The following is a 17,695-nucleotide window of genomic DNA, read 5'->3' as shown; positions in this document are numbered from 1 at the left end:
GTAACATTATTACATTGATCAGTGCTATAAAAATGCATGGCTCAATGTAAAAATTACACGGGAAGGGGTTAACAGTTAACAAGTGGATAAACTGTAGGGGGGGGGGGTGGGCTATCAGGGACCTGACAGAGATCACTGTTCCCGACCACTGGGAACAGTAGATCCTTGTCATGTCTCCTGTCAGAATGGGGATCTGCCTTGTTTACAAAGGCAGTTTCCTATTCTGCTTTTGTATACCGCGATCACGGGTCGTTGACGTCGAGTTTGCCCGACCCAGCGTGCACACTCCCACAGCGTGCGTGCGCTATTGCGCCTGCCCCCATACAGCTACAACATATAACGATGGCGGCTGGTCGGCAATCGGTTAAAGTCACACTATCTTTGGTGTAAAGGAAAAAAAAAATGTATTCAAGTATGTATTCTGAATTTAAAAACATCCATGGTTTACAACCGCTCCAAGTTGCCCCAAGGCACTGAAATACATGACAGACAAACATGATCTGGGCTCTGTATTATATTGCTGTTAAAAATATGGGTATATGGCATGCAGTATATTTTACACTAAGTTGAATAATGTGTGCAGGGATTTCTTAAATCATCCTGAACAAAGGAGGGGTCTAATTAGGTTCTAGGCATGTCCTATACAGCAGTGGTTTTCAACCTCAGTCCTCAAGTACTCCCAACGTGCCATTCCGACCCCTTTCACGCATTTTTACAGCGTTTTAGCGTTAAAAATAGCGCTATTGAAACGCTCATAAAACGCTCTCCATGCATCTCAATGGACCCTTTCACACAGCATCTTTGGAGCAGCTTTTGGGCGCTGAAAAAAACGCTCCAAAAACGCCCCTCTCCATTGAAATGAATTGAAAGCGCTGTAAATACGCCTTACTCTTTCACACTGAGGCGTTGCACTGGCGGGGCGTTGAGAAAAGTCCTGCAAGCAGCATCTTTGGAGCAGCTTTTGGGCGCTGAAAAAAAACCGCTCCAATAACACCCCTCTCCATTGAAATAAATTGAAAGCGCTGTAAAAATGCCTCACCCTTTCACACTGAGGCACTGCAAAAACGCCCTAAAACGTTAGGATCTTAGCTGTGCTTTACCAGCACATTGGGATTGCAGATGAGGCGTCGCTCGAATAACGCTCGAAAAATGCCCCAGTGTGAAAGGGGCCTTAGATAAAATAGCGCTTATCAATATCATGTCATTGATATTAAATTAAAAGTAGCTGAGCAAAGTAAAGACAAACTTGAAAACATGGCCCGTTGGGGGTACTTTAGGATTGAGGTTGAGCACCACTGCTTTAAAGCACATCTGAAGTTCTGCAAATGGTCTGAAGTTTACAAATTGTCAGAATCCCTTTTGTTGATGTACAATATGTGCGTGTGTGTGTACCAGTGTTAATTTAGTTGACTAAAACGTTTTAGTCGACTAAATGAATACTATTTTAGTCGACTAAAATACGACTAAAACAATTGAGATGACTAAAATACGACTAAAACTGAAATGCCATTTTAGTCCCAAGACTAAAACTAAATCGACATTTTCTGTCAAAATTAACACTGGTGTTGACCATATAATTTGTATGCAATTATGTAAATCATTATACACAGTAACCCAAATTTTTTAATTAAAATATTTTTAGTTCTCAGAAATGAAACATACCAGCGAGTGCTGATGTAGCGGCAGAGACTCCAAAATATCCAGTGGATGGGAGCACCATGTTGGGAACGACTGCACAAACCTTATATGCGCTGTTTTTTGGAGACATCCCAGTGTACACAGAGACCTGAAAACAGATGCAATGTAACTCATATCATATTCACCTAGGCTGCATTCACACCTGAGCAGAGCGACTTTCAAGCATTTTTTTTTTGTTTTTGAGCATTTTTAGAAGTGTACTACAAGCATTTTACCGCTTTGGGCATTTTTGTTTAGTCAATATAAAGCAACAAAATGTTCGTAAAACACTCACGTCGCACATTTTCAAGCACTCCCATTTACCTAAATGCAAGTAATGCAATCAGGTAAAAAATGTTTCGGCTTTAGAACCACTTTAAAGCAAAGTCTAATTCTGTAGTGAAGGTCTGCTACTATTCCCATCTAGTTCAGTCCAATGTTATAGACAAACATAATTTTGTTTCCTTTCATGCAATTGAATTTCTCATTATATTTTCTACATTTTAAATGCTTTTAAATCATTTTAAAATCTGTTTTCATAGAGGAGCTGCATTGTAGCTATGATCAGTTCTACAGGTGAGCATTTCATATCTTTTAGAATTGATACAGTGCAGTCAGATGTATCACTCAGCAGCTACAGATAAAGATTTTGCATTTTACTAATTTGTCACTAGGTGGCAATCTTGTGTACCTAAACAGATCATCTTTACTACCATGTGGTTGAAAAATAATTTCTTAGAAAATGGAAAATGTATAGGGTGAATCCAGATACAGTGAATGGGGGTGGTCCCCCTGCTCGCTGTAATATCAGCATGGTGGCCTCCTCAGGGGTGTATGGAGGATGCTATGAAGAATGTGATTATTATCTTGTGTTTAATGATCAGTGATCATATCTGTTATGTTATTGTTTATGTATGATTGCTATGAAAACTTTGATTCGCCCTTGGCGGTAGAAATAAAGTATTTGAAAAATAAAAAAAGAAGAAAAATCATTTTAATGTCTGATATTTTTTAGAATTAGCAGAAGCGAAGCTTTTAAATTCAGAAAACGTCCTCATCTTCCGTGTGCTACCAGACCAGTCCCCACAGCCTCCTCCCTCCACATGCTTTGATGGGTCCAAGTTCCTCTAATGTCATCTAGACCAATGCAGAGTCCATAACCCTGCACTGGACAAGAGCATATTGATGGACAGAGCAGAAAGGGGCATTATTTCCTGGAGGAGAGGAGGAACTGGTAAGTAAATGTGTTTTTTTTTTTCATGTCTCCTACTAAACGAGTGGATAACCCTTGCAGTGAAGGTGCAGTCCCACTACTAGGGATGATTTTTAGTTTTCTGGAATTCAGTTTTAAATACCTTTTCATCAAATCTGACTTATTTGTTCTTATATTGCTAAACAGACTGGAAAAACAACATTTGCCTCACTGCTGTATGAGAAAATCCAAGTCTTATAAATTAATAAAAGCCCCTGGAAGCATTTTAAATATAAATCAAAGGCATTAATTAGAATATCACATGAGAATATATTTTTTTATACCATAGAAAGCAATGATCACTTAGTTTCAAACTGTCAGCTATGACATCTAAAATACATGCATGGTTTATTTCTAATTTTAGCATCGGCATGACTTTATAATTAAAGTGTATGTAAAGCCCATACTTTTTATTTTTTCTTAGAATCATTTTGTTTTTATTTGTTCATTTTGTAGTGCTTTTGTCCCATCTGCCTACATGCTTTGGAAGGATAGCTATGTGGTTGGACAGTATGCTCCGCTCTCCCTAAGGCCAAGCACCGGCAAGAGAAACACAGAGGGCTAGGAAGGCTGACCCACCACCCACCCCCTTTGCATTATTCTTGCCACTGCTTGTCCAGGCAAGTGCTTGGAGCCGTCTTCATACCTGCTGTATTGTCAGACAATGGCTGGGGGCATCCTGCCTGACCACAACACGAAGGAAGGTGTCTCCTAGGGGACAGAACAAAAAATAATGTTGCGTACACACGAACGGATTTTCGGTTGGAAAAAAAAAATCGGATGGTTTTTCTGACGAAACTCGGCTCAAGCTTGGCTTGCGTACACACGGTCACACCAAATTCCAACTGTCAAGAACGCGGTGATGTACAACAACACTCCGACGAGCCAAGAAAAATGAAGTTTAATGCTTTTGAGCATGCATGGTTTTTAGTGCGTCGGAATTGCATACAGACGAACGGATTCTACGATAGAAATCTTTTCCGATGGAAAAATAGAGAACCTGCTCTCTAAGTCCGTCGGAAATTCAGACAGAAAAAGTCTGATGGGGCATACACACAGTCGGAATATCTGATGAAAAGCTCACATCTGACTTTTTCCATCGGAAATTCCGAACGTGTGTACGCGGCGTTAGACATTTTTTTCAAGTGGTAAAACTCCTGTTGTGTTTTTACTGCTGTCTGTGTCCCATCTGGGAAGGATCACTGCCTCTATTTATCCCAGAGACCATTGTTTCCCGAACAGGATATCATAGCAAATCCAAAATGTAAAAGCGATTCTTGGAAATCTCTCAATAGAATCACCAAGAGGAAATTGACCCTCGTTGTGGAGAAATTTTCTTTTATTTTATTGTGTCTGAGGTACACAAAGTGAAGGGAAATCTCCTCAATGGGACACAAAAAAAAAGCTAAAAACAAATAAATATACTTGACCAGTCTATGCAAACAGTGCTCTTATCATCCTTATACACTTTTGAGATTATATATATATATATATATATATATATATATATATATATATATATATATATATATATATATATATATATATATATACACACACACACACACACACACACACACACACACACACACACATATATATATATATATATATATATATATATATATATTACACAACGCACTGTACAAGTAGAATAGCTTTTACAGTGGGGGAAATTATTTAATCCCCTGCAGATTTTGTAAATTTGCCTACATAAAGAAATTAAGGGTCTAGAATTATTATCATAGGTGTATTTTAAATGATAGAGACTAATCGACTAACAATCCAGAAAAACACACAAAACAAATGCTATAAATTAACCACTTAAGGACCCCTTCACGCCGATATACGTCGGCAGAATGGCACGGCTGGGCACATCCACGTACCCGTACGTGGCCCTTTAAGCCCAGCCGTGGGGTCGCGCTCCACCGGCGCGTGCACGCGACCCAAAGCTCCGTGACCCTGCCCGATCGCCACCGGTGTCCCGCGATCGGTCCTCCGGAGCTGAAGAACGGGGAGAGGTGTGTGTAAACACACCTTCCCTGTTCTTCGTTGTGGCAGTGTCATTGATCGTGTGTTCCCTGATATAGGGAAACACGATCAATGACGTCACACGTCCAGCCCCGCCCCCCTACAGTTAGAAACACATATGAGGTCACACTTGACCCCTTCAGCACCCCCTAGTGGTTAACTCCCAAACTGCAATTGTCATTTTCACAGTAAACAATGCATTTTTTGCTGTGAAAATGACAATGGTCCCTAAAATGTGTCAAAATTGTCCGATGTGTTCGCCATAATGTCGCGGTCACGAAAAAAAAAATCGCTGATCGCCGCCATTAGTAGTAAAAAAAAAAATATATTAATAAAAATGCAATAAAACTATCTCCTATTTTGTAAACGCTATAAATTTTGCGCAAACCAATCGATAAACGCTTATTGTGATTTTTACCAAAAATATGTAGAAGAATATGTATCGGCCTAAACTGAGAAAAAAAAATGTATATCTTTTTTGGGGATATTTATTATAGCAAAAAAATTTTTTTTCAAAATTGTCGCTCTATTTTTGTTTATAGCGCAAAAAATAAAAACCGCAGAGGTGATCAAATACCACCAAAAGAAAGCTCAATTTGTTGGAAAAAAAGGCCGCCAATTTTGTTTAGAAGCCACATCGCACGACCGCGCAATTGTCAGTTAAAGCGACGCAGTGCCGAATCGCAAAAACTGCCCAGGTCCTTTACCTGCATAAAGGCCCGGGTCTTAAGTGGTTAAGTTGCAGTTCAGCGAGTAAAATAATTATTTGATCCCCAAGCAAAACATGGCAAGTACTTAGTGGAGAAACCCTTGTTGGCAAGCACAGAGGTAAGACGTTTCCTGTAGTTGGTGACCAGGTTTGCACACATCTCAGGAGGGATTTTGGTCCACTCTTCTTTACAGATCTTCTTTTAAATCCTTAAGGTTTCTTGGCTGTCACTTGGCAACTCGAAGTTTCAGCTCCCTCCATACATTTTCTATAGGATTAAGGTCTGGAGACTGGCTAGGCCACTCCATGACCTTAATGTGATTTTTCTTGAGCCACTCCTTTGTTGCCTTGGCGGTATGTTTTGGGTCATTGTCATGCTAAAAGACCCATTCACCACCTATCTTCAGGTGTTCTGGCTGAGAGAAAAAGGTTCTCATCCAATATTTTATAATATATGGCACCGTCCATTGGCTCCTCAATGCGGCAGATTCGGCCTGTATCTTTAGCAGAGAAACAGCCCCAAAGCATAATGTTCCCACCTCCGTGCTCGACTGTAGGGATGGTGTTCTTGGGGTCAGCATTTTTATTCCTCCAACCACGGGCAGTCTCCAGACCCTAATCCTATAGAAAATTTATGGAGGGAGCCAAAACTTCAAGTTGCCAAGAGACAGCCAAGAAACCTAAAGGGTTTAGAGAAGATCCTTAAATCCCTCCTGAGATGTGTGCAAACCTGGTCACTAACTACAAGAAATGTCTTGCCTCTGTGCTTGCCAACAATGGGTTTCTCCACCAAGTACTAAGTAATGTTTTACTTAGTAATGTTTTGCGCTCCCTAAAGTGGACCCGCATTCCTGCAAAAAAAAACATTTTAGTACTTACAATTTTGGTGTCTTGCGCGGCGTCCATCGGCGGCCTCGTCGGGTCCGGCGTCCGTCTGCTGCTTCGGGTGTCCTCTTTGTCGGGCCCGGCGTCCTTCTGCGGTGTCCTCCCCGCTCGATCCCCGTGCCGAGTTTGAACACTGCGCGGGCATTTACTGAGCGCAGTACACTCGTGTATAGTCGGGCAGGCTCGGCTACTCTCGCGCTCACGTCCTGGACATCCTGTACGTCCAGGACGTGAGCGCGAGAGGAGCCGAGCCTGCCCCACTATACACGTGTACTGCGCTCGGTATTTGCCGGCGCAGTGTTCAAACTGGGCGCGGGAAAGCGGGTATCTGAGTATATCGCGCACCCACGATTTTGCCCTGATTTTCAGGGCAAAAAAGTGCGCGGTATACGCCGATAAATACGGTACTTATTTTACTCACTGAACTGCAACTCAATTTATAACATTTATATCATGTGTTTTTTCTGGATTTTTGGTTGATATTCTGTCTCCATCATTTAAAATACAACTATGATAAAAATGATAGACCCTTCATTTCGTTGTAAGTGGGCAAACTTACAAAATCTCTAGGGTATCGAATAATTTTTCCCCACTGTTTTTGTTATCGGTATGTTACTTGGGTCTCCTACCTGCAATGTTTTTTTGTAGTAGGTTATCTTTATTTTAAATGGGCGTATTGAGTTTCGAAATTGTTCAACGCAAGTTGCTAAAGCTTGACTCGAGCCATCACTGTTGTGGAAAAACAAACAAATGCACATAAACAGTAAATTGTAACAATGAACACTCAATCCAGAAATTGCAGACATTGGGAATATGTAAATTTAGCGAAGGTATTGACAGTTAAAACTGGACACAAATACTCGCTTAACCACTTCAGCCCCAGAAGGATTTACCCCCCTTAATGACCAGGCCATTTTTTGAGATATGGCACTGCGATGCTTTAACTGACAATTGCGCGGTTGTGCGACGCTATTCCCAAATAAAAGTTATGTCCTTTTTCCACAAATAAAGCTTTCTTTTGGTGGTATTTGATCACCTCTGCGGTTTTTATTTTTTGCACTACAAACAAAAGGGCATACATTTTTTTTTTTTAAAAAGCAATATTTTTTACTTTTTGCTATAATAAATATCCCCCCTAAAAAACATAAAAAAAATAAATCTTCCTCAGTTTAGGCCAATATATATTTAACATATTAAAAAAAAAAAAAAAATATCGCAAGCAGCGTATATTGATTGGTTTGTGCGAAAGTTATCGCATCTAAAAAATAGGGAATTTATGGAATTTTTATTATTATTTTTGTTTGCTAGTAATGTCGGTGATCTGCGATTTTTAGTGGGACTGCTACTATGTGGCGGACAGATTGGACACCTAACTGACATTTTTTACACTTTTTTGTGAACCAGTGACATTACAGTAATCAGTGCTAAAAATATGCACCGTTATTGTACTAATAATGGCAGGGAAGGGGTTAATATCAGGGGCGATCAAAGGGTTAAATGTGTTCCCTGCAGATGTGTTCTAACTGTAGGGGGTATGGGCTGACTGGGAAAACATACAGATGCATCTTTCTGTCAGAACGGAGACCTGCCATGTTTACAGGAATGATCGCGGGTGGCCCGGCGGACAGAGTCCGCCCCACCCGCCAATTGGCTCCCCCGCTGGTCAGTGGGCGCGCGCCCACAACATAGCATTCCCAAGCCCACGTACAAGGACGGTGATTCATGGGAATGAGCTGACCTGCCGCAGTACAATGACAGAGGCTGGTCGGCAAGTGGGTAAAACAAAAAACATGCATTATTTTGTGCTAGCTTTCAGGATGCTGCCTGACCATGGGCTTATGGACTGATGGGTGTAATATGCTTGCAGTCATGGGTCCTGATTGGAATGGACTAATGATGCTTCTATCAATTTTCCACTGTAATCAACTACTGTTATACTTTGGATCAGACCTGTTAGACAGCCAGGGTCTGACATTACAATATGCTAGCAGCACCTTCACTTAGGCCTGGTTCACACCTATGCGGGTTGCGGTTGATGCGTTTTCCCGGTGTGTTTTGCATTTTTTCGCATGTTTTTGAGGCATCTTCTGAATATGTCGGTTGTCTTGCGGCAAAAAGTGAGGACAGATCTCTTCCTGGGGGTCACAGCAGTCAAAACCAAACATAGGTTCTAACCCTTCCCCACTATCCCTTGGCTGTAGCTTGACTTATCATATCACATGAGATTAATCCCAGTTATAAACTACTTTGTAGCTTTCACCCCTGCCAGAAATTTGTTCTATTAGTAAGTATTAGTTAGTAATAGTTTGTTAGTCTTAGTTATGTAAGACAGGCAAATTTAAAACGGAACTCTAGATTGATATATAAGGTACAAATTATTGCAGCTTTTTCATTAATACATCATTAAATATGTAGCGCCTGGCTATTTTCGGAGCCGGTGCTATGTTAAATTTAGGGGAAGGTTCAGAGAAATAGTTGGCTCTGAACTAGTTTGTTTAAATTTAGGGTTTCTGTTCTAGCTTGGCTGTGCTGTGTGCTATCCTTTTGTCCGGGGACTCCTATCACCCCCCAGACGGCAGGTGGCAGCAGTGTGGTCAAGCGTTTGAGTATCACTCCTTGGCAGCCAATCAGGAGGTTGCTTTGGGCAGGAAAAATAGCTACCTATATGCATTTCATCCAGGTTATGTGACGTTCACCTTTAATATGGACACAGTAAGGTTCGGTTCACTCTGCCACAAATTGGGTTCCAATTTGCGAGACCCCAAGTCACGTGACACATGAAGTCACATTTTAGTCAATGAGAGCTGCCTTAAGCACTACTAAAGTCGCACCGACTTTAGAAAAAGTTCCTGTACTACTTCAAGGTGACTTCTATCCAACTTGTGCCCATAGACTATAATGAAAGTCACCACCAAGCTGGATCCTTATCTTAATTAATGTGATTTAAACCCCACATTATAGGAAGATTACACAGGCATTCCTTGAAGTTGCTTTAAAGTCGCACCAAAGTTGTGTCGAAGTCGCCTGCCAAAGTTGCACTGCAAGTTGTGGCAGTGTGAACCGAGCCTAAAAGATGAAATACTAAAAATTGTACACAAATAAGGAGATTTACCAAAACTGGTGCACACAGATCTGGTGCAGCTGGGCATAGTACATAATCAGCTTCTACCTTCAGCTTGTTCAATTAAAGGGTCACTAAAGGAAATTTTTTTTTTTGCTGAAATGACTGTTTACAGGGCATAGAGACATAATAGTTAACTGATTCCTTTTAAAAATGATTAAAAACAGATAAAAAACAATCATATAATGTGCCTGCAGTGTAGTTTTGTTTTTGCTGCTGTTTGCTGGTTCTCTGATGTACAGAGAGCCACTAGAGGGCAGTCAGCCAATAGAGAGCAGTGATACTTGGTCTAAAACTCCTCAGCACCAATCCAGTTTTGTTTTACTCACACCTCCTTGATTAGTGACCACCGTGAGAAATCTCCCAGTACTGTGGTCATCAGGAAACAGGCAACCAGGAAGTGTCCAGAACAGAGAGGATTTACAGCAACATGAAAGCAAAAACGAACAAAGAGGACATGAAACCAGGACTGCAGCAAGGTAAAGGAAGCTATTTAGCTAAAAAAAAAAATTCCTTTAGTGACCCTTTAAGCTTTGACAATTAAACTTAGGGCCGTTACACACTGCTCTGTAACAAAATTGTATTTTGCTGTGCTTCTTATACATTTCTTGTGTGTTTTTGGGTTGCCTGCACCTGTGAAAAATGGACGCGACTTAAAAACGCACCAAAAACACAAATCGCGGTGCATTTTTACAGCAATTTCCATTCATTTTAATGGGAAGCTGCGTTTTTGGTGTGGTTTTTAAGCAAACGTGCATTATGACGAAGTGTGGTAGCCAAGGGCGTGGCTATGACGCTTCGACATCACGCATGCTTGCTGACCAGCGGTTGAGTTCGGTGCAGCCACACAGCCTGCTGCTTTTTGGGAGAGCAATTGTATCTGTTTTTATTGCTATATGCAAGTTTTTAAATCTATTGCCCAAGGATTTGCGTGGTATGATTCCCTTTGCAAGTTTCACGTAATTTTTGTAATAAATGGTTTTTTTTTACGAGTTACACTATGGGCGTATATGCTTTTATTTTTCATCCTGCTGATGAACCAACCCTGACTGGATCACGTTTGGCACCTCCCTTTATAGGGAGATGTAAACATGTGCATGTGACCATACTATATGATGGTCCACAGGTAAGAGGCTTTAATACTTGGGTGTCACCTGTTGGCGGCAGCACTACGAATTGTGATCGCTAGGACACTTGTGGAGCAAGTGAATCGTGGATGATTTGTTTCCTTTGGACTTTCTTGTTTCACATATGTTGCAGAGTATGATGGATAAGTGCAGCGGAGTCTAATTCAGATCAGACATATTCTGTAGTAACAGGAACTGGCTTGTTTATTGTAGGATCATCAGGCAGACAAAGATGTCTCTCTGCCTCATGGTAAGAAAAACACAGATTACAAGCAGGAAGAGAAAACCAACAAGTACATCACTGTGATACAGAAAACACAACATATCATAAAGAACACAGTCTATCATATCAATGATCACTAGCGACATCTTGTGTCCTTTATCTAAACTGCATTCTAAGCTATAGTTTGTTGCATATATCCAACAACATATACTTCTCCTTTTTAACCCTTGTGAATGGGCTCTTATTGAACACTTATTTACATATTTGGTGTGATTTCTTTATACACGTTTTTCCTCTAATTTGTAAATCACCACATAAGAGAGGTTACATTGTATAGCCATTTTATTAACACTGTACATACCGTAAATGATCATACTGAAGTTTTCCGTTGTTCCCCACAATAACTATTGCTGGGTTATTTCCCTGGGCAAAAGAAAGCATTAAACTGGAGATTTGGTTAGCAGTTGTGGGGAAAATAAAAGGAAAGGAAATGTATAATAATGCAAAAGATTGAAAGAAAACAAGGCTCAACAAAGAGGGAGCAAATATGTTCTTTTTAAATGAAAGGAATAGTTCACCTTTCCCTCAGAACTATGTATTACAGGATCCCCAGTACATTACATACCACTGCTCAGTTGGTAAAAAGGTGCTCCTTTTCCCATCCATATATGTAGGTCATGCATTGCCTGTCAGCAAAAACCCCTCAATGCTTTGGCCGAATATATGCTGCATACCCCCAGAGGCTGCTCCGGCTTGTTCAAACTGCACACACTCCCAATGTGCTCTTCTCTAGAGAGAAAAAGAGCAAACGCTTGAATGAGCCAGAGTGGCAGCTGAGGATGCACAACCAACGTCCAGCTCAAGCACCAAGGAGATTTGCTGATGGTACCATGCAAGGCCTACACATATGGACAGGAAAAGGATCACCATTTTTACTGGCTTAGCAGCAAAATGTAATGTGCTAGGGATCCTGGAATACATGCATACAGGTTTTTGTGGAAAAGGTGCAGGAAAGGTGAACTAACCCTTTAAGTATAAAATACAGTATATAAACCCTTTAAAGCTAATATACCTAAAACTAGTTTCACAGTTACAGGTGGATAATACTAGGCTGCTTTTTCAAATATCTGGAAATGACCACTTCAAAATGTGGATAGTTGAGTTCCTTGCCCTGTAACTTCTTCCACGCCAACATGAAATCTGATGACTTTTACTGCAGCAGGAGTGTTAAGCCTCATACAAGATCGGATTTTCCGTGGACAAAGCCTCAGACTTTTATCCGAAGGGCGTTGGCCAGGAACTTGTCTTGCATACAAACGGCACACAATTGTTGGCCAAACAAAACACGAACATAGTTACATACTATGAGTTTTTACAGCTCTTTAGTGCCACCCTTTGGGCACCTTCTGCTAATGTTGTGTTTGGTGAACATTGCTTCCGAGCATGCGTGTTTGTACTTTGGACTTGTGTACACACAATCGGAAAATCAGACCGTTGTCCACGAAAATTTTAAAGCCTGCCATCCAACATTTGTACACGGAAAATCGGACAATTGTCCGATGGAGCGTACAAATGGTCGGATTTTCCACCAACAGGCTGTCAACACACAATTCCTGTCGGAAAGTGCGATCATGTGTACAAGGCTTTACTCATGTGCATCTGCTGTGTAATATTAATATTACAGGGAAGCCTGTAAAAACCGCAATGAGTAGGGACCTGCAACTCCCACTTACTGGAGTTCCCAAGGGGTATATGAATCAAGTGTACAGTTTGCCACACTATGTCTAAAACTATTGTTTGTGGACTGAACCCTTATTTCCCATCATCCATTCAGCAGTAGATGTGTCTAATACAGAAGGACCAGTATAGCAGCAGAATGCGCCAGTCCTACACATAGTATATCCTAGGACCCAAAGCTAAAGAAAGATTAAAAAAAAAAAAAAAAAAATGTCTGGCGCTCCAATAGGGAGAATAAAAATACCATAGGAGGAAGGTAATAATTCCTAGATGTTACAGTGTAACAGTCACCTATAAATTAAAATTCTTTAGTAATTGGTATATACCAACAATTAAGTAAACTTCAATGAGTTGTAATGCAAGTGTCAGCTTGTTGGAAACAATCTGGAGGCTGTGAGCAACTTCTAATCAATGGTTAACTAGCTGCAGGCTGTGCGAGGCCGCCTCCCTTGTCAGGTTGGGAACCTAGAGGCTGTGAACAAAACAAGAAAAAGAGAGGGGCGCCATGCTGACCATAACTAGATTTATTGTAAATATAAAAGCCAATAGAAGTTGCACTTACAAACTTAAATAAAAATGAGCATGTCTCAGATAAGTGTGCAGTCCGATCCCTCAGTCCCTGAGGAAAGGGGGGGGGGGGTCTTTGAGTCCGAAACGTGTTTCCCGGCAGCCCTTGCAATGACAGATGAATGAATGAATGAATTAAGAACTTATATAGCGCAGCACATGCGAACTGAATCGCCTCTGGCGGTCCTGGCGGTTTTTGCATAGCCTCTCTATGGCTGCTCCTCCAGCTCCATGGTGCCTTCCCAAAGCGGCCCTGGATGTAGAGTGCTTGAAGCCACTGCGATCCGATCTCCCACCCCCACCAATGCCAAGACTGCACACTGATCTGAGAGACACGCTCATTTTCATTTATGTTTGCGAGTGCAACTTTTATTGGCTTTTATATTTACAATAAATCTAGTTGTTACACTATGGTTGACTTGACGTCCCCTTCTCTTTATCTTGTTTTGTTTCCTAGGACCCAGTGGAGACCCATAACAAAAATCTATTGAATGGGGCTCCAGAACATCAAGGAAAACCTGTGCAGAGAGATATACAAAGGCTAACACTGCCATACTCCTGAAAACTAGTTGCCTTGCTGTTGTGTTGACCTTATGGCTTTAATATTTCTTGAGCCTCTGATTTGGTTAATTGGTGTCTCAGAAATTGCTGAAGCCAAAAGACTGCTAGACTACTACCGAAAGTACAGAAATGGTGCCCCATGTATTTTCCCCCCAATCCATCATTCCTGTAGGAGTTAAATAAATGCTCTAATAATCAATACATATCACCTATAGCCAGTCAAGACCTTCCTTTAATCTGTCCCTTTACATTTAAAATATGTGTCCAATTATTGAGAGGCACCACATGTTATGTAATCGTATCCCTATCACATGCTGCTAATAAAACAGGCCTACTATGAAAAGGGATTTTAAAAGTTCCAAGCAACCACTTTTCTCACTCCATAGAAGTAATTTCTAGGCCTGACTGAGCTTGCAAGTTAGTAAGGTGCTCATCCGTGCCCTTACTAAAGTATGCCCCGAGGACACACAATACACAACAATGTGAAAGGTAATTTATTATCAAGCACATACGTCATACATGCTATGGCACACCATGCACAAATGCCTTGTTACCCGTTTTAAAGTAAATTGGAATGTAAACTATTGCTCTTACCATAAAATCATGATCAAACGTGTCAAAAATAATCCCTAGTCCATCCCAGAGATCATTCGAGCCATACACTGGACCCAAGTCTCCTGGATTCCTGGTATACCACAGAGCCTATAATTGAACATAATATTGCCATTCAGCAGTGGAGAATGATTGCTTCCTCAGGATTACATTAAACACTTCAAACAGTGGGCAGCACATTTTCTCTGCTCCCTTTATAATGGAAGCATTAAACTGGTGACCGCATAAAGGGATCTAGACCGCACATCATATATGAACAAAGGCAAGAAGTTAGACTTTTGAAGGTTAAACACACTTGATACTGGCCATAGAATTTTCTTAGAGCAGTTGTATACCTTTTTTTATTTTTACCTACAGCATGCGCTGTGAAGGCCCGGCTGAAGGTTCCGGCAGATGCTGCCAGACCTTCCTGGGAAAAAGACTCCCACGTGCACGCACGGGAGTGACTTAATCGCAGCTCCAGCCACTCACAGCGCCGGAGCCATGAACCTGGAAGAAATGCAGAGGGAACATGGTCGGCTTCCTCAGCGTGGACCGGGATCAAGATGTCAAGGCCTCGTTCTTAGGTGAGCACTGCATACTGCATAGTATGGGCTGCAGGTTTGCCTTACAGGTTTTCATACCGTGTTTCCCCGAAAATAAGACCTAGCCTGATTATCAGGGAGGGCTGCAGTATAAGCCTCACCCTGAAAATAAGCCCTAGTAACGTTCATTTAAAAAAACTGTAAAATTGGTATAAGGTGCAGTGTGTCTCCCTTTGTAACTGTATTTAATACGGTAATCCCATATTTACATCCACTGCTCTGCCGAAGGTTTCTTTCTCTCCTCCTGGCTGACATCTGCAGCCCTTTGCTCTTCAGAGCTCGGAGCGGGCTGACGTCAGCAGGATCTCGGCTCTTCCCTCCTCCCGTCGACGTCTGCGGCCCCTCCTTCAGAGCGGGCTGACTTCAGCAGGGATCTCGGCTCTTCCCTCCATCTGGCGGACGTCTGGGGCTCCTCCCTTCTCAGAGCTCGGAGCGGGCTGACGTCAGAAGGGATCTCAGAGCGGAGAAGAGAAGATCACGTGCGGGTCCAGGGGATCTGTTAGAAAGGTACCGTATTTCCGAAAACTGTTGAAAAGGGAGACACACTGCCAGTATACACACTTATACCAGTACCGTATAATCTTTTTATTAAAACCGATTACATAATTTTAAGCAAGATGTTTTTTTTTTTAAATGTCAAAATACTGACCTGACTGGGGGAGAGGGAGAGAAGACAGGGGACACAGGAATATTTTATTGATTTAATCAAGGATTTTTAGAACAAGGGGTAAATGACACAGCACCAAACACTGTGCTTTAAAGGATAGATATATATATATATATATATATATATATATATTTTTTTTTTAGGGTTACAACCACTTTTAAGATCGTCATTTTACATGCCGTAAATAAATAAGACATCCCCTGAAAGTAAGCCCTAGTGTGTTTTTTGTAGGCAAAATTAATATAAGACCCGGTCTTATTTTCGGGGAAACACGGTATATACATACACACAAATTATTTCAGTGCGGGTATACAACCGCTTTAAGCAATTTTCTTCAACTATCCCTGATTCTGAACAAAGTCCCTCTGTCCTCATAATTTGTCCCACATTTTGGTCTGATCTATATAGTTGTATATAAAACGCATGTAATATCTTTCAAAAAGTTTCCCAGTGCTAAGCCTTTCTTCCAAATTTGAAATTGTGGTATTTGTAAATTTCAAAAGCCAGTATAAAGGAATAGTAGTGGTAAAAAAAAAAATCCCAGGTGAGTATTACATAATGAGCTAGTATGCTATGCATGCTAGCTCATTATGCCTTTGTCTTGCAGGTGTTAGTTTTTTTTTTCAAAAGTGGGTTTACAATCAGTTTAATCAGTTTCTATGCCTACATACTTTTTCCCGCGTTGGGTTCCCGCGTTCCCATCTCAAAATGTTGGGAGGTATGTGCTTGGGTTATATAGTAGTGTTTTGATTTAATTGTTGTACCACCCAGTGTTTTTTTCTTTTTTTATTATGGCAAAGCTTCTTAGTTACAAGTCAAGTTGTCTCAACAAATCTACCAAACTTACCAGGAAAACAGTAAGGCTAGGTTCACATCACGATTTTTACATCCGATAATCGGACCGTTAAATCGGATGGAATCGTATGTCAAAATGTATTTTTTAAATCGGATTCATAAATCGCACAGCTAAATTTTCCATCCGATTTTCACAAAAAAAAAAGAAGATTCTTGAAGTTTCTAGCTCGTTCCAGTGTCTAGTGCGCATGCGTAATAAAAAAATCGGGTACGATTTATCGGATAAAAAACGCACAGTCATCCGATTTATTACGATTTAGATTGACCACAATATATATTAAAATCGTGTCCGATTTTTTTTTATTTCAAATCAGGACCAAAAATCGTGGTCAAACACGATTTTTGATGCGATTTTAAATCGTATCAAATCTGATACGGATCAAATCGGATGCACTTGGGGACCTACATTAATGAATGGAAGTGAATGGATACGTTTTGCCATACAGATTTGTACGATTTCAAACCTAAGAATCGTGAGAACAAGTAGGATGATAAAATCGTGGTGTGAATGCACCACAAGACAACACAAAATCAGCATATACCAGACAGGAAACAGACGAGACCAAGCTGACTGCTTGTACAGCCTTAGTCAAAATGTTTTGAGAATGACACAAATATTCAATTTCAGTTTGCTGCTTCAGTGTTTTTAGATCTTTTTGTCAGATGTTACTATGGTATACTGAAGTATAATTACAAGCATTTCATAAGTGTCAAAGGCTTTTATTGACAATTACTTTAAGTTTATGCAAAGAGTGTAGCTTTTCAGTGTTGACCCTTCTTTTTCAAGACCTCTGCAATTAACCCTGGCATGCCGTCAATCAACTTCTGGGCCACATCCTGACTGATGGCAGTCCATTCTTGCATAATCAATGCTTGGAGTTTGTCAGAATGTGTGAGTTTTTTTGTTCACTCGCCTCTTCAGGATTTACAAGTTCTCAATGGGATTAAGGTCTGGGGAGTTTCCTGGCCATGGACCCAAAATGTTGATGTTTTGTTTCTCAAGTCACTTTGTTATCACTTTACCCTTATGGCAAGGTGCTCCATCATGCTGGAAAAGACATTGTTCCTCAAACTGTTCTTGGATGGT

The 17,695-nt window shown here is 40.8% G+C and overlaps 1 protein-coding gene across 1 annotated transcript in view; it reads right to left on the bottom strand.

Moving 5' to 3' along the window:
* Positions 1 to 17,695, bottom strand: part of LMAN1L (lectin, mannose binding 1 like) — a 100,094-nt gene that overhangs the window by 74,913 nt on the left and 7,486 nt on the right. The window contains exons 3-6 of the mRNA XM_040342959.1: positions 14,485 to 14,592; positions 11,387 to 11,448; positions 7,184 to 7,283; positions 1,663 to 1,786 (exon numbers count right to left, since the gene is read on the bottom strand). Coding sequence (XP_040198893.1) covers positions 1,663 to 1,786; positions 7,184 to 7,283; positions 11,387 to 11,448; positions 14,485 to 14,592 — 394 coding nt within the window. The remainder of the gene's footprint in view (positions 1 to 1,662; positions 1,787 to 7,183; positions 7,284 to 11,386; positions 11,449 to 14,484; positions 14,593 to 17,695) is intronic.

Source organism: Rana temporaria, chromosome 3 (genome assembly GCF_905171775.1).
Source record: "Rana temporaria chromosome 3, aRanTem1.1, whole genome shotgun sequence".
Classification (NCBI taxonomy): domain Eukaryota; kingdom Metazoa; phylum Chordata; class Amphibia; order Anura; family Ranidae; genus Rana; species Rana temporaria.
The sequence above is the reverse complement of the archived record's forward strand: the minus strand, read 5'-3'. Positions and strand labels throughout refer to the sequence as shown.